The sequence below is a fragment of the Tachysurus vachellii genome, chromosome 2 (genome assembly GCF_030014155.1).
Source record: "Tachysurus vachellii isolate PV-2020 chromosome 2, HZAU_Pvac_v1, whole genome shotgun sequence".
Lineage (NCBI taxonomy): Eukaryota > Metazoa > Chordata > Actinopteri > Siluriformes > Bagridae > Tachysurus > Tachysurus vachellii.
Window position 1 is genome coordinate 7,576,226 of NC_083461.1, and position 21,845 is coordinate 7,598,070.

A 21,845-nucleotide genomic window follows, 5' to 3' on the forward strand; every position below is an offset into this window, starting at 1 on the left:
CTTAAGGGTTATTGCTCACTATATGAATAGTGCATTAGAGACATGTATGTTTGAGGTAAACCTTATGAGATGGTGGAGCTTAAGCACAGGGTTGGGCAGGATGCCCTACAGGAACTTTCTGACGCTCTACTTGCAGAACTTGTCCCACCTGCAGACGTTTTTAGCTAATCCTGGAGAGAGCATTGCGCATGCTCCAGCCGCCACAGGCCGGGTAGGGCGAGAGTGTGCTTGCGGCGTGGTGTGTCTAGTTGTCTAGAGTGGCTGAGTTACACAGGAGACCTCCTTCGTTCCTTCTACCGTGGTAGAAGTCAAAAATAATACATGCAGCTGCGCCGAATCAGCACCGTTAGCTTTGCCGACACCGGGGTTTAAAATGCAGATATAACGGAGGAGAGAGTCAGCCACCTGCCTGCGAGTATACACACACACACACACACACACACACACACAGAGGAAGAGAGAGAAGCAGAAACCTGCCTGACCGATGCGGACTGCAGTGGCGTTTCCCGGCTTTACGCATTCCAGCATTCCGCACACGCACTCATGACAAGGACGCGAGCTTTATAAACACATTGTAACTCCATCCGCCGGTAAGAAACTCTATTTAAACAGCATAAGGTGCTGAACTACGCTGTGTGTTGTTATCATGTGCGTCTCAAAAGCTGAGTGGATTAAAAAGACATTCTAGTTGTCAATGAAATCTCATCACATCACAACATAGTCTGATCTACATCAGTGCTTCGGGTTTACTTCTAGTCGAGTTTATGTATGCAGATGATGCTTTAACCTGCTCTTGTTTTCCTGTTTGTAAAGGTCATGATATGAAACATCTGACTATGCATGCTTAAAGGGTTCTTCTGATCATCAATCCAATTATGATGGCAAAAATATTGCCTGACAAGTTTTATTGAGTCCATTTATATTGTCCCACCAGTTGAATGAGACATGGAGGTCATGTCTGCTGCATTCCCTCAGATCCATAGTCTCTGTAAATAAGCACCCTTGATATAGAATTTGGCATCTTTACTTCTACAGCCTACAAGTTAATAATGATAGCTTCAGTAACCCAGAACGGCTAAAGGTTTGCCTGTTTGTTAACCTGTTGGGTAACAAATGCCTAGATCCATTAGTTCATTAGATAGAGTTTGACTCCATTATTTTAAATAGAAATGGAAGATCAGACTGGTGGTTTCAGGATTAAAGAGTACAGTGTAATGTTGACTGCATGTCTCAAGGTAGACTTTAGCCTATAAAGTAACACTGCAAAATGACTTTGCTAAACTAGGTGCAAAATATAACTGTATGACCTGTGCGTTGTTCAACCACAAATTTGCACGCAGTGATGCTGACAAACCCATACGATTTGCATTCTTTGAATTGCTGCTATAAAAACTTAAGTGACTTCAAGCATTGCTGAAAAACAGGTTTCATTTTATCTCAAATTACTTTTCTAGTCATTTTGGATTGTCATGAACATTGAACACATTTGGAAGTCTCCAGCACAACTACAGAAGACGTATAGAAACTGCTGCAGTGCCCAAGAGAGCTAGGCTATGTTGATGTCACAATTTCAGGTTGTCTTTTCTGAGAATATTGTGTGTATCATTGGTACACTGACAGTTTAACTGTTTCTGAAGGTAACAAAATTTGCAGTAGAGGAATGGGATCCAATTGGGCTGTTGCTAGTGGGGCAAAATGTGTTATTAAAAGCCTGTAGCTGGGAGTTTCCTTTATCCTGTCTGAATGTAGTTTGTATATATGAAATCTTATTCAGATTTAAGAGGATTTATGAACTGGTGCAGTTTTCTTTCTGCAGACCCTGAAATCCTAGTTGTGCTACTGCTCAGAGATCCTCAGAGACACACTGACATCCTTTTAGCTAGTAGAAAGTGTGCTGTCTGTGAACTTCTGTTATCAAATTATTTAAAATTTAACATGCAAGTTGACTGTTCTGTTTGTGTCTTGTGTTAAAATGTATGAGCGGTCATATCTGAACACCACACCCATAAAATACACCAGTGGGGCTCATATCTCATGGAAATCAGTTCATATACCAGTCCAATGTTTTAGGATTATGCATTTCTAACAGATAGCTGATTGGCTGTTTCGTTGTGGATTCATTGCAACTATGGCTTAAATTACTTAAATTAATGAATGCATTTTTTTTTAAAGCCATTGTTTAACAAGAAGGTGGAAGACGTGTGTGTTCTCTTTTGTACCATAGTGAACCTTCTGTGTTGAGTCTGCTTGTTTATTTTCTTACGGCCTCTGTTTCCAGGTTGTTATTCCCTATGCAGGTGATAAATTGCTTTGGCTGGTGGCGTGGACAGGCTACAAGGTACAATGCCATTGGAAACGTACACTGCAGGATATTTGTTTCAGAATGAACAGAAGCAGACATATACAGAAAGGAAGAGAGGAAAAAGCTGATAGAATGTGAATGTCTGAAAGACATGGGATTAGTTGAGGGGCAAAAGAGAGAGGATGGGACAAGTGTCCATGGTTCACGCCTGCAGGATAGGGAGAGACTTTTGTCTCTATTACTTAAATGGCCATGAGGATTTTAGTCAGCCAGCTTCTTGCTGATAGGAACTGAGGTTACAGATTATTAGCTCTAGCAAACATTTATCCTTATTCTCTCTCTCTCTCTCTCTCTCTCTCTCTCTCTCTCTCTCTCTCTCTCTTCCTTCTACTGCTTGCCGTTGCACTTTCTGCCCTTAAATGGCTCCTATACTGTTCTTCCTACTGCAGTCCGTCTGCCTCATCTGTCTAATTGAAAATCAAACATCAATGTCGAATTAGAACTGATGTAGAAGATTAACCTATCCAAACCTGTTGGCCTAGATGGTTTATTCATTCCGATGCTGTTTGAGGCTGATGTATCTGCTGCTTCCTTTGGCAGTAAGCCGTGACTGAAGGCTTTCTGACTGCCCTCCAGCAGTGTTGTGGTTATCGCTTTGTAGCACAGCACTTTGGACAACACTTTCAGTGAAATTAGATTTAGCAGTGTTGAGTCGTTCAGCATGACGGTCATTAAGCTGTGCTAAGCAGAACTTTCTCACAGAGCATTCTAAAAATATTTTTTTTAATTAAACGTAAAAGAAGCTGAAAAAAAAGGTGATGGTGTTTATTTATAACGTAAATAATAACAGGAAATAGTTTATTCTCTGGAGGTTCCAGTACTTAAAACAGAGTTATCAGCAAATAAAATGTAGAACATTTTGTTGGCAAATAGTATAAGATACAGAATAAAGAAATCAAATCAGGGCATGATGTAATGGGGAAAATAAAAAAAAGGGACTTGCTTCATATCAGGCAGAATCACAACACCCAATTGTTGAGTATTTTTACATAACACCATTTGTATTATATTACTTTATTCTTGGCTTGAAAGAAAGATTTGGCCATAAATTAAAACAAAATTGTACTTGAGCAGCCAAATAATAGAATAATTTTTAGTGTTATGAAAAATAATGAAAATTAAGGATGCATCCATCACTTTTTCTATTTTTGAAATCATTGCAAATATCGGATCTGTGTGCGCTTCAAATGATATAAAATGCTTCTAGGAGTTAGAAGGTCAGTTTGATCAAATACACAGCCTTTCAATCCACTGTATTACCCTGAAACTCTGTGACTAAGAATCAGATTTCTCTAAGGTCCAGATTTCTCCATTTAAATTTATTTACTCTTCCCTAACTACAGTAGGTGTTCTAACTTAACGGATATATTTTCCTAGTTATCTGAATATGTTGGATCTACATATCTGGAAAATGTCTCTTAATTATTGGACCAATAGATAAAAAATGCTGTTTAGTTGATACTCATATATCTTACATTGAAACTTAAGTAGAGGTAATGACAGAAATTAGAAGTATTGTAGTGGAAATAAAGTGGATAAATAGAGGTACTTACGAAGGAATATCTGAGAAGAAAAAATGTTCAGCCTCATACCATAAAAGCTGTATTGTGGTTTGATTGCAGTTCTGGATTTAACATGACATTAAATTACCGTACTATCATTATAGCCCCTAAAACTGAAGCTGAGCTCTTCTAATAAATGTACCAAACTGTATTTTATCTTTGTCTCATTTGTACGTACCTTTTACCTAGAAACATGAATTATTATTTCTCAGAGCATCTTCCACAAGATAAAACATTGAAATAACACTGCACACAGAAATTTTGTATGTTGTTTTAGATGCTGGTGCTGCTGGTCCTGATTGTTACTCTAAGCTGCGTGGGTCTGTCGGCCTTGTGGCATTAAGAATTGTCTTTTTAAGTTCAAAACGTCAAAGTCCTTTATAAACGGGATCTGTTTTGTGTTTGTGTTGTATTGCTTTAATACAGCTTGGTAATCTATTTTTTTTTTTGGCTTTTGTTCACAAGTTTGCACTTGACCTTCTTTTCATTTAATTATTTTCACACACTGTGGAAAAACAAAGCAGACTGCATTTTGCAAGTTGTTTAAAACACCTCCTTGTCATCAATGAGAATGAGAGGCAAGTCACTACATGTATACTTAAGACTGATGCAGGAACCAGTTTCCTTTTGACCCCTCTATGTTTTTGGTTGTTTGTGCTGAAGTGCTTTCTGCTCAGTGCAACGCTTTCTCTCTGTTTTGATCAGTCAGAAATTAATAAAAGTTAACCAAAGCTAGCTTCAAATTCTTAAATTAAACTGTAATTGGTTGGTTGGTGGTCCGCATTATTGCTGATTTATTTTACTTACATTTATAGAGCATGGGGCACTGCATATATTTCATTAACAGCGGCTATATTGTGAGGGAATAACATGAAAATATCCTGACAATGACAGGGTTTCTTTTTTTGTCTTAATTCCTCAGCTAAGGTTCTGGGTTGAGTTTTCCAAAAGCACTGAACAGACATCTGAACAACTTGGTGTTGCAAAGAGTTAATTGTTTTTCTTTTTGTTTTATAGATCTTTAAGAAGTGTTTTTTTTTTCTGTTTAAATATCCTTGGGATTTGCCAATGATTACATATTTTGATTCTTAAAGAATGGGGCACTAGAGTTGCATTTAATGATTTGGAACACTAGATAAACAGATTCCTGTTGTCACTTATATTGTAGCAGCTATAGAATGGAAAGAGAGGAGTTTGAAAGCCCAATATGGCTACCAATCACAGTACCTTTCTTGACTTTAGTGCTTCTCCATTGAGTATTTTTAGCATAATTTCATTTGTGTGCAAAGTGCTTAGAATTTAAATAAATCACAGAACTAATTACAGACATTGTTAGAATTTAACAATTCTCAGACTTACTTAAAAGTATATTACTCTAAATTAGTGTATAAAGAAAGTGTTGCATCATCGTATGCTATTTTAAGAGTTAGCACATGATCGATTGAAATATTAAACTGTATAGTTTGATTATACTCTTGTCTTAGATTACCTTGCTGTCGGGAGAATGATTCAATTACAAGAATGATGATCCCTGTATCAAATTCCATATACTGCACTTTTTCACTGAACCACTAAACATCAGCAGAGTGGTTGCAGGTCGTATAAGTTCTTTTTTAACATGTAACTTGTGTAGTCTGCAAGTTAGGGCCTGTTCTCACACAGGTGCTTGTGTCAGTTGGTCTGTTGACTGCACACACTTAAACGTTTGCTGTCAAAGCAGTATGTTTGCTTGTTTAGATTTTCCCCTTAAACATTGCAGGTCTGTGATGTTTTGGTCAGTGAGTCAGGCAGAGAGCTAGCAGGAGGTGTGTGTGTGGTGCATGCCAGCTCGACAGTCCATGACTGTTGCATTCAAAGAACAGCTTTGCCACGTAAGGCCTGTCTCTATGACAACACTTCTTAGCTCCCTGTCACCAGCCTCCAAGGAACCGAAGTCTCATAATATACAGTGCTTTAAAGATACGACGTCCAATTCTTGCCTAAAATTACGTGGCCCTGTTAAACTAATACATGCATCTCCTGATGAGACTACAGCCATTTGAGATGTAAAAAAAAATAAATAAATTCACATGTACTCTTGATATCTTATTGCCTTTTGTCACAGTAATTACATTAATTGCAGTTATTTGACATAAATAGAATTGCAATTCCACAAATATAAATTTACATATAAATATTTGCTGTTAATGTTTATTTACAATTAATTTTTTGACATATCAAAATCCGTCTACCAGCTTGGATCTATGTATACAATTTTTTTAAATAGCATTGTCTTAGACAATCAAAGTAATAGTTAAATTATTAATCACAATCATATACTGTGACTGACAACCATCAGACTAAATTTCATGCCCTCAGTACTCTTGTGAGATGTCTTTACTGCTACTTAAAGTAAAACATATCTTATTAGATTGTTGGATATATTATATATCAATAGAATACCTTCATGCACTACTAGATATGACCAAAGCTATAAGTTGTTATGATTATGCAACACAGTAATGGATTTTTATGAGAAGAATATAATTCTTTGAGACTTCACCACCTCTTTAGAAAGTAATATATTTCAGTCAGCACTGTTTACCGTGTTATCCTATGATGGATGTTTGTGATTGATCGTTTTCTCTTCTCAGTGCCCTATTTGTTCATTGCTCTGCTTTCTTTGCCATTGATTGAGAGAGACTTCAGAGCAACCTATCTTAATGGCATATCTTGAAAGAAGGTCACTTGTATGAATCTACCCAATATATTCTCTTTAACAGTTAAAAGATTTCCTAAATTTTCTGCTGAAATTTAGCCTCCATACTTAATATATTTTTGCCTCTATGCTGCTCTGGCATTCATTGCAAATGCCAGAGCAGCAAACTAATATTAGACATCTTTTCTGGCTCCATTTGTTGGCCAAAGTGCTAATTTTAGAAACAAATGTGATGCTAACTTCATAAGACACTCCCCAGTAAACACAGACAGCTGGAAGATGCTGATATGTAATGTTGCAGAAACATAAACTGGGTATCTAACTCTTCCCTCTGTGACCTTTAATTCAGGTGTGTGTGTGTCAGTGTATTATAATATATTCTTTGCTACTGTGAGTTTAAAACAAAGCAGTTTTTAAAGTAATTGTGCTTTGTAATAAGTGGTGTTCTTATCTAGATACATAGCAATTGTCAAACATTTAAAGCTCTAATTAGTGTAGAAATAGACACACAACCTATTGTCAGTATTTTTTTGTCACCTCGTTGCTGTCAGAAAGAATTTTAAGATGTCACAAAGACTGGCATAACTATTTTTTAGTCTTCTGTACATTGCCTGTACAATGCCACTTGTTATTTGGACGCTTGCTTTTATGTTGGATGGTTGGACAAGGGTATAAGCAATAAAAAAGTCTGTCCTTTGGTTTTACCAAAATAAGTAAAAATGGAAAAATAGATAGATTACACATATTAGTCACCCACAATCACCATGTCTGCAGTACCACTGATTAGCAGTGCTATAAAGGCCACAAAGTGCTGAGAGTTGCATAAAGCACCAATATACTAGATGTCGCCAAGGCAGCTCAGACAATGTTACTAGCTTGAGCGCATCAGAATGTGGATGAGAATCTTTTTACGTAAAATCTGCCTGTTAATTAAAGGACTACACAGATCAGATTTGTAAGTGAATGGTGTGGAATGGTTGTGGTTTGTGTTGTGTTACTGATCTTGAAATCGGAACAGTCCAAACAACCTCATTTACTTTTGCAGTTCAGTCACACTATACTAAAATGAGACAGCTATCGACATGGATGCAGATATTAACTTTTCCTTAATTAATGCATGAAACCTGTTGGAAAATATCACTGGCAGGTAAGAATAGAAAAATAACTAGTTAAAAAAAAAAATAAAAAAACGTTCAAGAAAGCTGAATAAAAATACCACAACCAAACCATTTTAAGTTAACTATAAACTTTAGTAATGTAGGGGAGGTTAAGGACCTGTAATAGCTAAAATTCTCAGACCATGATTACAGTGCAGATAGTTTTACCTATGGGATTTTTCCCAGTGTTTTTGGAAGCATATTTAATTAAATCACGTAAATGATTTACCCCACACCAATGTCATTTTTAAATCAAAATACTTGAATATTTAAAGCACTAAACAAATGAAGGCATTGTGTCTTCATGTTGTTTTTGCATGCAGTGTACTTCATGTCTGTGTAACTGAAATATTATCTCTCTTGTTTATTCTCTGTTTCAGAATATAGATGGATTCAGTGTCTGTAAATATGGATTTGATTAATATAGCACATGCAGAAGTATATGCAAATGGCATAAAAGAAGGGGGAAGAAAGTATCAGATGCTGTGTTTGTTAAACACCATGCCTTGAAGTAAATCTAATCTGCCTCACTTCATGATGGCACCCAAAGGGATCAAGATTGTCCAACTGAGACTTTCACCAGATAGTCACAGGTGGCAGTATCAGATCTCAGCTCTGTGACCTGAGCCATGCAGAAGTGCTTCACATCCACTCCTCCACCCAAAGCCTTCCATTCACAGCCTACACATAAGCCTTCCCCACAATCTACACCCACCCACATTCTCCCTTCAGAGCAACTGAACCAGTACATAAGCACTGCTCCAAGTCATAGCATGGCTGGTAAAAATGTGAAACGGCACAGTTCATCCTATTCCTCAGCTGTGGTGCCAGTCTCTGGCCCAGGGGCACCTTTTCGAGGATCTCAGCAACCTCACGGTTCCACTCAGCCATTAGAGCTTGGTCAAACATCTGTAGTTACCTTCGGCTACATTGAGAAGGCAAATGTTCAGCAACTAGAGAGTCCACAGAATTTTTTGAGGAATCAGAGAAAGGACACTCAGCCACATAAGAATGAACTGGCCTTCTCTCTCCCCTCAGGCCCCTGCAGCAATAATAGTCCTTTTCACCAGCAAGCGGGCTCACCCGCTCTCAACCAAGTCACTGTGGGCTGTGCAGTCACAGGGGGTCAAGCATCCACCCAAAGGCCCCTAGAGGACTTTGGGTCTAAATTTGCACATGGGTCAGACTGGAGTCCAGGGCAGAAACCCAACCAGCAAGTGCAAAGTCAGTCATGGGCAGGATCTCCTGGTCATGACACTTACTCACACAACTATGATACAGAAAGGCCAAATGGCCCATCAAGTATCCCAGTCTCACATTGTTTGTCATCCCACACAGGAAACTCCAACCAACACCTAGAGCAAAACTCCAGCCCCAGGGTCCAACAAGACCCTAACCTACACCAGCTAACCAATGAAGGCACATCCAGTGAGGTGGATGGTAGTCCTTTCTCAGGTCAGAAGGGCAATTTGTTGATCACTAATGCACATTCTGAAGGTTTAAACCAGCTCAGTGGAAGCAATACATCATCAGCACTGAACAGTCCAGAGGTAGCACGTAGGCTTGCAGTGGAAGCCGCCAAAATCTCGGTTATATTTGATGATCTTCGAAAGTCACCTGCCCACAAATCTTTTGGAGTCCAGAGTGAGCTAGGCAGTCCCAAACAATCTCCAAACTGCCCCTCACAACATCGTAGCCCGCCTATGAAAATGAACATCCCTTTACATGGGATGCATTCTGATCTTTCTGTAACAAATGAATCTACCGTTTGCTCACAAGCAGCAGAGTCTTTAGCCGTTTATAGTCCTGAAAGGGGTGAGCAAACCAACTACTTCTGCAGCCCAAACCCCTTCGGACAGGTCCGTGACTCCCCAGCTATTCCTTCTAATGCAGTGTGTCCATGGCTGTCAAAAGGAGACAAGAACTCACCTGTAAGAGACCCTCGTGTAATTTGGGGTGACTTGTCAAGCACAGACAGTCCCACCCTGCACAGAAGGAGACTTCCACAGTACACAGGTGAAGTCTGGAACCATTTGGATACCTGGGATCTGTACTCACATGTGCACAGTAAGACCACAGATGAACCTGCATCTGACAGTGTGGAGATCTCCAGGAGGCTTCTTATTGGGCAACATATAGAGGAAGCACCCGTCAGCTGGACTTTCATGCAGAGGTGGCGGGAGCACAATGGGAATGAATTGGAGATGCTTAACCTAGTTCAGAGATCAGAAGAGAAAACGACAGGAGCAGTGGAGGACCAAGGTGTACTAGTGGACACAGACCAGCTGATAGGGCAGGAATCAATCACTTTGACGCAGGAACAGAAGCAGGCTGAATGGAAACGCAGGCAAGCTTTGCTACTTGGGCCTGTTGTACTGGATGATGAGAATGACGAGAGGGCAGAGGTGGAGCCGAATGGTGTTCCAACTTCATCTCCAAGCTCCAGTGGGGTCACAGGGAGTTTGGGAGACCATGAATGTTTCTCACCTGAATCTAGCAGCAACAGTAACCAGACAGAACATGCCAGCTCAGGTTTACAGGTGAGAAAAAGCTGTGATCTTTATACTGTTTATCAGCTAACATTGGATGTGGTGTGGTGTGGTGGTGATTGGGATTTCTTTGAGAGTTCTTTAAATGGAAATAGGTTCTAAATTTCTAAGGGTCATGAGGGAAAGCCTCTATTGTCAGGTTCTACATAGAAACTATGATCAAAAAAACTTGTGCAGTTTGTTTGAATTTCCATAACATTTGCATACTTTTAACATTCCATTTGCCTCACAGACTCCTGGAACTGCCACCTCTTAAATTTATGTGTATTTACTGTTTTGAATACAATTATCATTTCACATTAAATTTATTAGTTTTTACATTTACATATTTTTAACAATTATTTGTCCAACTTCAGTTCTGGGTTTATTTATGTTTTTTATTTGTTTATTAAACCTGCAGTTTACTTTAGAATTCTTAGACACGTAACTTATGTAAAATACTTTGATAATACTTTGAATACTTTGATTTTTTTGTGTAAAAAAAAGTTTTTTACATTCAGTTTTTACAAAGCAAAATTATTGTTTGGTGTACCAAGCAATGTTAAGCTATTATTGCTGTTACTGACAGGTCATATTTAGAAATGTCTGATTATGAATTGGCAAGTAAACAAAGGGATGATGATTATGACCTTTGTATGAATAAATGTAAGTCGATGACTTATGTATGTCACAGTCTGATGGTGGTTCAGCTGTACTGGGGCCATCGCTGCACTCCCAGAAGATTGCTCGAGCCAAGTGGGAGTTCCTGTTTGGCACCACAACATATACTGTCTCCAGTGAACAAGAGAAAAGTAAGTTAATGTCCATCTATTTTTATTTTTTTATTTTTTTATTGGTCACTTCATCCATCTTTATTCAAGTTGCTACAGATGAGTACAAAGTAAGCAGTTGAGAGTTACTTCCTAGATTGTTGGACAGACTGTGTAATTCCAGTGTAAAGGTAAATATTATACTACACCTCTACATATGTAATTTGTAGAATTTCCAGTGCTTTACGCATTCAGCTTGATAAATGATATAAGGTCACCTTCGCAATTATTGATCCCAGCTGACCTGTCTTGTGTTTTCTGTGATGTCATCATTACCATGTAGATCAGTGTAGATCACGTGTTTTGAGTCAACCGTGTCAGTTTAAAAAATGAATCACTAATGAATCACTCATTAGGGTGGTGCAATTCTCTAGATGTATTCTTGTGCCTGTTTGTCCTAGACCTGTGCACTGCACCTCCTAGCTGCCACTCCACCCCAACTCCACCCAATTACCTACCACTGGAGGAAGTTTCTCTCCGGGCCAATCATGACGTGCAACGTGTTGAGGTGGAGCTTGTGACACCTCCTCCTGCTGCCCCAGGCACCTCCCCAAAAATGGGCATAATTCGTCGGACTTTGAAGTACTCTGAGACCGATCTAGACGCAGTTCCGTTGCGCTGTTATTGGGAGACTGACATTGACGAGGTGCTGCTTGCAGACAAGGATGACTCTGACTCAGCTTTTGGGAGCAACCGTAGTGTGATGGGCACCTCTGGTACAGGAAGCAGCCCAGTGGGAGAAACTGCATACAAGAGAACAGATGGAGTAGAGGAGGAGGAGGAAGAAGAGGAGGAAGATGTGGCCAGCTGGGCGAGTGTTCGCACACAGTGTGATATGAGGAGGCTGCAGGCCAGTCAAGAACAGGATGAGGAGATACTTAGCCTGCTGTTCAAGAGGTGTCATTAAAGTTTACTATAAAAGCATGCATGAACATACAGAAAACCTGACATCAAGTGTCATGGTCACAATAATTTAATATCATTATTTTCCCTTGTCATTTTCCTATTTTTCAATTCTAGGCCCTATTTAAATCGCCCAGCCCTGAAATCACCTGTTCTAGTACGAGGTCCACCCCAAACTTCAGGTGACAACATGGACACATTTAGTCACCATTTTGAAAGCATCCTGGAGTCGCAGCGGGCTAAAGGCACCTCCTACAACAGCCTGGACAGCCTGGAGCACCTAACCTCCAGTTCTCAGACCATGCTGACGTTTGACCTCCCAACCCTGACCCCACAGGTGAAGGCTCAGATGTATCATAGCGCACGGCAGATCGTAGAGCTGAGCTTTGCCCCCCTTGCACATGCTGAGATGCCCAGTGTGTCTGAGTCGGTTCTGACCGTTACGGGGGACACAGATGCCACAAGGGCACCGTCTAGCGAGCGGCTCAGTAGCGGCTCAGATGACAGGTCAGCTGGACACAGTTGGATCAGTGACAATGCGTTCATGCTGCCCAGGTGAGAGCAGCGCGCACACACATACACACACGCACACACATGATTTAACATAAAATGCTATGCATACATAAATACTTCAAAGGCTTGCATAAATACCTAATGAATCACAAAGCAGTCCTGCACAACACTAAAGCTATAGACTTCTACAAAATAATCCACATGCTGAGTTTTTTTAAGCTTAAGCTAAAAAATAAATTGGCTAATTAAAGCTAAAATTATGCACCCATAATGATTTTTTGACAATTGAGTATGTATGCTGGTTCGGATATAAAACATATTCTTTTGGCATTTGTTGATGGCATTGTGCTAACTGATTACTGGTACCTGTGCTACTGATCTTGATCGGATACTAAAGATACATGAAAAAATCTTTGTTTATCAGAAACAAAAATTGTCTTCCTAAAGTCATAACTGTAATGCTGCTTCTGATTTCAGGTTGACTCTTTCTTGTTTTGGGTCTGTGATAGTTATAATGATGTTCTTTTCCTCTGGGGAAATTTGTGCTTCTGTGGTTTCTGAGGTAACTTTTACAGCAAAGTGGTGCAGGTCAAGTTCTAGCCAATCAGTGCAAACTCTGAGCATAAGGTTGAAACATTCAGCTTTAACTCACATTGAGCCATGTGAAAATGAGGCCAGGTCACTGAGACAGGCTTCCTTTTTAGGCTGTGTGTTTGTACTTGTGCATGTGTATTTGTGCCAAGATGTGTATGAATGTGAGATGAAGGTTAATGCGCATTGCTGATGCTCTGAATGAAAAGCTTGCCTACAGGTCCTATGTCTTTGATAGAGCAACTGCATATAAATGCGATCTAATTTGCTGTAATTAGAAACACTGGTGAAATTGGAGACCCTGCTCTTTGCATGATGTGATATATTTAATTGCTGATAAAATAAATATCCTTTAAAACCTGCAAAATGAATACTTGAATACTAGTGTCCTAGAATAAATTTCAAAGCAGCTCAGTTCCTTTTAGAGCATTTTGGGGGTTGGTGCTTTTTATTATTATTATTATTAATAATAATAATAATAATAATAATAATAATAATAATAATAATAATATTGTCATATTGTAATATTTTTTTAAAGGCCTCCTTGTGGTCCAGCAGCAGGATCCCATGCTCTCCTTGCTGTGGCCTAGGTTCGATTCCCTGGCAGGGAGCTAACCCAGCCACCTGAGAGTTAACTCTCAGTGCCGGTCCCAAGGCCAGATAAAATTGTGGGGTTGTGTCAGGAAGGGCATCCGACTTAAAACCTTTGCTGTGGGGATTCCAAACAGGGAGCAAATATAAGGGGAGAAACAAAAAATAATATATATATATTTTATTTTATTAATTTTTTTTTTTTACTTTAAAAGAGGCTGTGATTATGAGGTAGAACATAGTCACAGTGTTACATGCTTAGAGCAACCAGAAGGAGGCAGCATAATGCATTTTTAGTGAATATTTTAAACCAGACGCAGTATTTGGAGCAAGTGTGTGAGTTAGAAGAGAAAGAGAGAGGGGAAATCACGTTGAGAACGTACCAGTAAGAAGACACTCTGCCTACTATAGTTAGCCTGATATGTTATGACACACATAGTAAAGATAGTGCTTATACTGAATGATTGTCAATGAAAAGGTAATTCTTCTTTGGTTTAGAAACATTTTCAAAATGGGTGATTTTCATAAATTTTCACACTGAGACGTGACTAGACATGCATTTGCATAAAATAGATTTAGAGTGCAATACTGCATGTGAGGGTGTCAGGTTAACATTAACATAAATAATTAAAGTTAAAAATAAAAGAAGCCAATTATTTTGTTTCAGATTTTCTGTCACAAGGTTTGTTGAACTGGCTCCTTATTTCCTCTTTGGTTATCAGCTGCCTGATGGTTAGTATTTAGCAAAGCCATTTCTGGAGAGAATAACTGTACTAAGTCTTTACTGTCACATTTAACAATATTTGAGAAATTTGGAGCAGGGCTTTGTAATCCATGCATTACAAATGGTATCATAAGAGAAACATGACATTTCCTCTTTTACTTTGTTCACATATTTTTGCAAATCAATATTATGAATATCTGACTATGAAGATCCACTTTGGGTGTTATTATTTTGAAATGCAACTAAGAATTGCTCATTCATTATAGCCATATTAAACCTGACGTGTTAGCACAGAAGTTTAAAATCAATATAAATGTATCTGTCCACATGCTTCTGCTAATTCCAGCAATATCAAGGGATTCTAACTGTGTGGAAAAACAGAAGTCACGAAAACAAAGAAAATGTCTGCCATAAAATTACATGTACTGTATTGAATATGAATTTACAACTAAAGTATAAATCTGAATTAAAACATGTAGGGTGGCCATGGCTTATAAATGCAGAAATTTCTTAATATCTATTTAGGGTCCAGTTGGTGTGCATTTATTTTGCAAAAAAAAAAAAAAATGATTTACTTTATATGCAATAACTGTGCAAACCACAAGACTATAAAATGTACCTTTTATTGTTATGAATACTTATAAGTACTATATAGTGTAGGATTTAATATTAAAAGCACAGTATTTGTATTGAGACGCTAATGCTGTTTATAGCCAAAAGGTTCAATTTCAGCATAGTACCAGTGATGTACATGGTCATGCTGCCACAGTGGCACTTATGACCTAAAGCAGGTCAAGCTCTTACAAGTTCTTACAGTGGGACTTTATGTCCTCTGTCGTACTTGTCTCATCGCCCCTCCTGTGAGTCTCTCACAAGACCGGATTTTATGTAAGGGGTTATACACTCATACAGTGTGCTATTGTTTCCTGCTACCAACCTCACATCCTGTAGTATTATGTGTGTTTAACTGCTTCAGTTTAGTTACTCAACAAACAAAGAATTTAAATCAAGTTTTGAGTAGATCAGTAGACATACCCAGACAGACAGAGGCAGACAGGCAGACAGACAGGGGCAGACAGGCAGACAGACAGGGGCAGACAGGCAGACAGACAGGGGCAGACAGGCAGACAGACAGGGGCAGACAGACAGGGGCAGACAGGCAGACAGACAGGGGCAGACAGAGACAGGCAGACAGACAGGGGCAGACAGGCAGACAGACAGGGGCAGACAGGCAGACAGACACGGGCAGACAGACACGGGCAGACAGGCAGACAAGGGCAGACAGACAGACAGAGAGAGACTAGGTTTAAGGACACTCTTTCTACTGCCATGTTCATGCCTGATTTTGGAGGTCATATGAGAGAACTGCAAAAGTTTACCAAGAGGGAGGGTAAGGGAGGGGAGGGGACGGGAGAGAGTCAGAGCTGCCAAATTCCAGAACAAACAGTCTGTAACTGAAGAGTGATGGAAACATGGAGAAGCATGCAGAGCAAGCCGAAAGATTAAAAATAAAATTTTCAATTTTGGAAAGCAAAACCCGAAAAGATGGTACACTATAAGTATTAGCGCTTGAGTAGTGCAGGAGAGATGTGAGGCCTGTTCACTTCAGGTGAAATGCTCTACAGATTCTAGTTAGCATTTCAGAGGCAGTTCCCAGACCACGGATTGCTGCAATGAGTGTGAGCAGGAGTAAAAGTGTTGCAGGGTCTCATGGTGGACGAGTCGTTCGAGCTGTGTCTGTTAGCCAAAACAGCAGAAAGAGCCTGAGGAAAAATACCCATGCAGTTTTCTGCTGGCATGGTGGTGTTTCAGAGGATCAGTACATCCCTACACGGCGGCATTCAAGCTCCAGGTAAGATCTCGAGCGTAGGTAGTTAAACAAAGACCTTCATTCAGCATTGTTTGTCTTTGAATGGCACTTCATAGGGAACAGAAAGAAATAAACATGACCACTAGTAAAGGCTTGAATTCAAATGTAAGTTCAAAATGTGAGTTTAATATAATAATAATTAGGATAGTAATATTTAACAATACAAGAACGAATAAAAAACACTGTAGATGAAACTTAAAGAAATGCCATCTATGAACTTTGACCTGTGTCTCAAATATGGATACTGAGATTTTTTTGATTCCTTTTTTTACTGCAGCAATTACTTTTTTTATTATATTCTCTTTTTCTGTCACTTGAATTTTTGTGACCTTGTTTATTAGACATTGCTGATATAGGATCATTCCCCTTTATTATTTTTCTGTTGTTTTTTGAGAAATGTAATAAATATCATAACTGTTCTTCAGCTTTTCTTCTTCTAAAACCTTGTTTTGAGTTGTGGTTTGCTTTTCTGTTGCTTTCTGTTCCTGACCAACTGTTTTTTGGGGGGTTAAGTAAAGATCTTGAGCTGCTGTTTGTTTTGCTCTGTGGATTTAAGGTGTGAGTCACTGATAAAAGCAGCTACATTTAAAAAGCACAGCTTTTGAAGCTCTGGAGTAAGTTTCCCGAGAGCATTGGCACATAACTCTCCATGTCTGAGGTTTAAAAAATGTTCAGAATCTTACAATGCTTTAGAGAAGTCAGTGCTGGTCTTTTTATGAAAAATGTATCAGCTTGTCTGATGCATGTGCACTTTTCATTTTCTATGTTTGGAAATCCTAATTGGGGAAAAATGTAGATCAGAATCAGGTTTTATGTTGACACACACAAGGAATTTGTTTCCAGCTGTTTGTGACTCTCAAAAGTACAGACATAAATAACACTATACTATACAAGACAATACAGACTATACAGGACAATACAGACTATACAGGACAATACAGATTATGTGATACAATATGCACAGTATAAGTATTAAATATGAATACAGGATATATGACTGATCAGTTATGTACATAAAGTGTAAGGGTGCATGGTAGTGCAAACAACAGTATTGTGCAATATTATGCTTTTGTACAATATAGCAGCAGTAGTGTGTGTAACATATACTGATAATGTGATGACTGACAGATGCAATTGAATTTGTATTTAAAGTAATGTGTAATAACCTCTTTACTTTTTACTCCTCTTTACTACCTCTTTTTTTTTTTTGTTATCCCAAACGGTTAGGGATAGGTTTAGATATAGTAATACATGTATACTCACAATTCTCTAAGTATACTAAGACAGGTTTGGGTGTGTCTATGCATGTGTGTATGTAGGGAAAAATCTGCACGGCTGGCAACAGATGCAGTCTTGGAACAGGAGCTGAATGAGCGTTTGGGACTGGGAAGCAATGACACGTTAATCAGCAGTAACCGCGCTGACCTGGAGGCTGCTAAGCGACTGGCAAAACGGCTTTACAACCTCGATGGGTTCAGGAAGTGTGATGTCGCTCGCCACTTAAGCAAGAAGTGAGTGAATTTCAGGCATTACAAATACTTCAGTCATTTGAGACTGAAATATCTGATCAGAGCATATGTTGAAATCTATGTCTTTATTATGATGTTGATCTGTATGTTTTGTTGGCAATAGGTCTCAAAAATATGCTAGATATGATTTATCTATTTTTTTATATTTTTCTCTCAATAAAAAGTTTAGTAACTTTAGAAAACTGCGGATAATTTCCTAGAAAAGGTTTCAAATTTACAGTATATTTTTACATCATGTAATTGGTTCTCTGGGTGTAGGTTTGAGTAATAAAGATTTTAATAGGAACAATAAATACTTTTGACAGTACTTATTTGGCTACTGGGTTTAATACTTAAACTGTTGAATTATAGTCATAAAATATAGTCATGAAATTAAAAAATAATTGGCAAAAAGATAACCCATGATAACCCATACTGTTTGTATGAGAAGATGTACTCCTGCAATAAAATAACACAAATGTATGAATTAAAGGTAAAAAAAAAAATAAAAAAATTAACTGCTGCATAATCTGTAGACTGTGGGAATCCTGAAAATAAAAGTTCCATATGCACCAGTTAAATTACGATGCGTAATTGGACTTCTGAGCACTGCACTCATACTGAGCAGTTTGATATGACAGCAGGCTTATGTTAGTCTCCAGACTTTTGCTTCTATATCTGTCCCATTCTGTATCTCTGCATCCCTACTGACAGGCTTATTTGTGCTGTTGGATCAGTTTTTTGGACAGCCAGTGCTGCTCTGTCTTTGTCTGTTTAAGAGATTTCTCATATCTGACAGATGCACGATGGGAACAGCAAAGCCCCTCACCATGCTTTCCTGACAAACTTTTCTGGAAGAGCTTAATCTGACACTAGTCTTTTATTTGATTATCTCTCACACACACTGTTCTCTCTCCTTTTTTTTTGTTTGTTTAGTAATGACTTCAGCAGGATGGTAGCAGAGGAATACCTGCGTTCGTTTAATTTTACAGGGCAGACCTTGGATCAAGCACTGAGGTTAGTTTTTATACTGATAACCTTTAAGATGCTTTTAAAAGGATATAGTGAGGAATATCTAGTGTATAGATATCTGGATAAACTATGAAATAGCAAAATGACACTGATATGCTGGTCACATTTAAATATATATTAGTCATATTAAGGTTGGTCATTTTCATAATTTTAAGACATTTAAGAGTTTAAGATATTTTTTGATGCCATGTGCATTTTTCTGTATTTTATTTGAGGCTGTGTGATTGTTTTTGATTTAATTTTTGTTTTACTTTAGGACCTTCCTTCAAGAATTTGTGCTAAATGGAGAAACACAGGAGCGAGAGAGAGTCCTGGCTCACTTTTCACACAGATACCTGCAGTGTAACCCTATCCTCAAACTCTCTGAAGGTATAAATGTGTGTGCAAGATCTTGTTGTAAACAATTGTATGTTGTAGTTTCAGTTATCGAAAATAAATTGGCCACGTTTTGTTATACCCGAGTATATAAAATTAATTAGTACTTGACTGCTTTATCCTCTCGCTCTGATGCAGTTTGTGTTAGGGCCCGATCTTAAGGATTTCAGAGGAAGATTTTAAGGCTCTAAAAATTCTGTAGTTTTGTTGACGCTTAGTTTACACTGTCAGTAATTTTAGTTGTATTCTAAATAATAGCATATATGTTAGGATTTAACAAAAAACATAATGATGCACTCCATACAGCCTATATATTGATGTATTTATACACACATCATGTAAAACCTAGTCAGAATGAATTTAGCAATTAGCCGTAGTATTGTGCTTGTCCTGATATCTATATAACTACATTGTGTTTACAGACAGCGTCCACACGCTGACCTGCTCCCTGATGCTGCTCAACACAGACCTGTATGGCCAGGTGTGTATAGGTGCAGGAAGAAAGAGAGAAAGAAATGTTATGTTATTAATATTATTTTAATAATTTATTGTCTAAATGGAATCTCTTGCACAGCTTTATTAGTAAATTATACAATACACCCAACAGTTTGAGGATACCTGACTACTATACACGTGGGTGTTTTTTTTTTTTTTTTAAATAGTGCTTATCTTTTGTATGCTTTAATATAACAATTTCCATTCACGAGAAGTATGAGGTCCAAACTTGTTCCAGCACGACAATGACTCGGTTTACACTTCAAACCACATGGAGCTCACTTAAAATATTAGAAAGGTGCTAACCTCTGTATGTTACACATGTAATAAATGTAAATGAAATGTAAACATCTTCAACACAGCTCAGAAATGTCATAGTGCCAAATTATATCATTTCTTCCGATATGGCATTTTGGCTCTGTTTCAGAGATGTTATTGTATCTCTAAATGCCATAGTATTATATTACACGTATTATATACGTGTCGGATATGTTATCTCTAACATGACTGGTCACATAAATAATCCCTACATGATCTAATCTGTAGCATTTTATTAACTTACTATCATTATTAAATATTGTATTCAGTACAATCTGCTAAAGAAAGTCTTAGCCTCTTAAAAGTCCTCCTCATATTTTGACCTTATGAGCCCTTTTAAGGATTAAAATTCTTTATGAATAACTTTTATCTTTATTAGGATCTTTTCTTTGAGTTTAAGAATGTGACATCTATGACATGAACTAGAACACTGACTGCACCCCAGACCTCATCACCTGACATCATTCCCTGATTTTACTAATCAGACATGTTCCAAAACCTTGTGTAAATTCTTCTCAGAAGATTGGAAGTCATTAGTCTAGCAAAGAGGACTAAATCTGGACTGGTTGTCAGGTGTCCAAAAACATTTGATCACATTAATACCAAAGAGTTATTTATAAGGTATCTGATTCTCATAAACCTGTACCCCAATGTTTATATCTTTTCTTGCATGTTAGTCAGCTAAAATCAAGAAGTATTTAAACCTTTTGACATTTCCCTTTTATTCTTGAGGTTTTCTGCTATGTCTCCATCTAACACAAAAACGGAGTCCAAGCTTAACATCTCCTGCTGGGCTCCTTTGCTGTGAAATGCCAAAATTGATTTGTTAAAATGGCTCCCTTCTGTCTGTGGATCGAAAAGACTCCAGTCCAAAATAGCTGTAGCCTTTCCTAACTTAGAATCAGATATATAACATGAACTTTGTCCACATTATACTCCTTTACTTACCAAAAAAAGTCTTTTGTGTTATTTGGTGCTTCCACTTGATTCAGAGGGTTTACATGGAAACTATAACATGCTTGTAGATATGTGACAAATTAAAGGAAAACTGAGATTACGTCCTAATGATATTATATTATTATTATTATTTTCTTATTAATCTTATTTATTTTACTCTTATGCTGTTTGTCCACTTGTTGAGCATTACTGCAAATCGATATGATTCATTTAAACACCTATGGGTAATCTTGGAGCAGTGAGTTACACAGACCTCTCTACCCCATCATCTTAACTAGTGACTGAAGGAAGAATGTCTAGGAAGAACTGTGTTCTCTCTAGTACAGTTCCAGAGATATCTCTAATCAGTTTCAAAGCACAATTAACTGTACTGAATAGGTTTAGGGGGCCATTACCAGGCTAAAACTCAGTGTTTTTCTTTTAATTTGTCACTCGTGTGTATGTAGTCGGCTATTAACAAAAACAAGCAAGATATTAGAAAATAAAACTAATATGCATTCATAAATCTGGTTACAGAATATTGGCAAGCGAATGTCCTGCACTCAGTTCATTGGAAATCTGGAGGGACTCAACAATGGCCAAGATTTCCCTAAAGAACTCCTCAAGGTAGATTACTAACACTATTACGCAAATGCTGATCTCCCTGAACAGCTGTATACCAGGATTCGATGCAATGTACAGTATTAGCCTTGTGAGGAAGTCACATGTGTATACTTACTTACCTATACAGCTATTGTCTGTGTGATCTAAGAGAAATGGGTTGTCTTGTGGGATTTTTCTGGTCGTTAGGCTGTTTTTCATTAGATTTCATCATTCGATTATTGTCTTTGT

General features: G+C 38.1%; 1 protein-coding gene across 2 annotated transcripts in view; it reads left to right on the forward strand.

Moving 5' to 3' along the window:
* Nucleotides 1-205: 205 nt before the first annotated feature.
* Nucleotides 206-21,845, forward strand: part of LOC132862873 (PH and SEC7 domain-containing protein 1-like) — a 42,444-nt gene continuing 20,804 nt past the window's right edge. Inside the window, exons 1-10 of one of the 2 annotated variants that reach the window (XM_060895193.1) lie at nt 206-590; nt 8,160-10,319; nt 11,002-11,119; nt 11,539-12,034; nt 12,158-12,595; nt 17,649-17,840; nt 18,774-18,854; nt 19,126-19,238; nt 19,667-19,725; nt 21,531-21,620. In XM_060895193.1, coding sequence (XP_060751176.1) covers nt 8,409-10,319; nt 11,002-11,119; nt 11,539-12,034; nt 12,158-12,595; nt 17,649-17,840; nt 18,774-18,854; nt 19,126-19,238; nt 19,667-19,725; nt 21,531-21,620 — 3,498 coding nt within the window. In that variant the 5' untranslated portion in view covers nt 206-590; nt 8,160-8,408. Of the gene's footprint in view, nt 591-8,159; nt 10,320-11,001; nt 11,120-11,538; nt 12,035-12,157; nt 12,596-15,919; nt 16,312-17,648; nt 17,841-18,773; nt 18,855-19,125; nt 19,239-19,666; nt 19,726-21,530; nt 21,621-21,845 lie in introns of those variants that run through there. The other variant, XM_060895201.1, reaches the window with a different exon arrangement.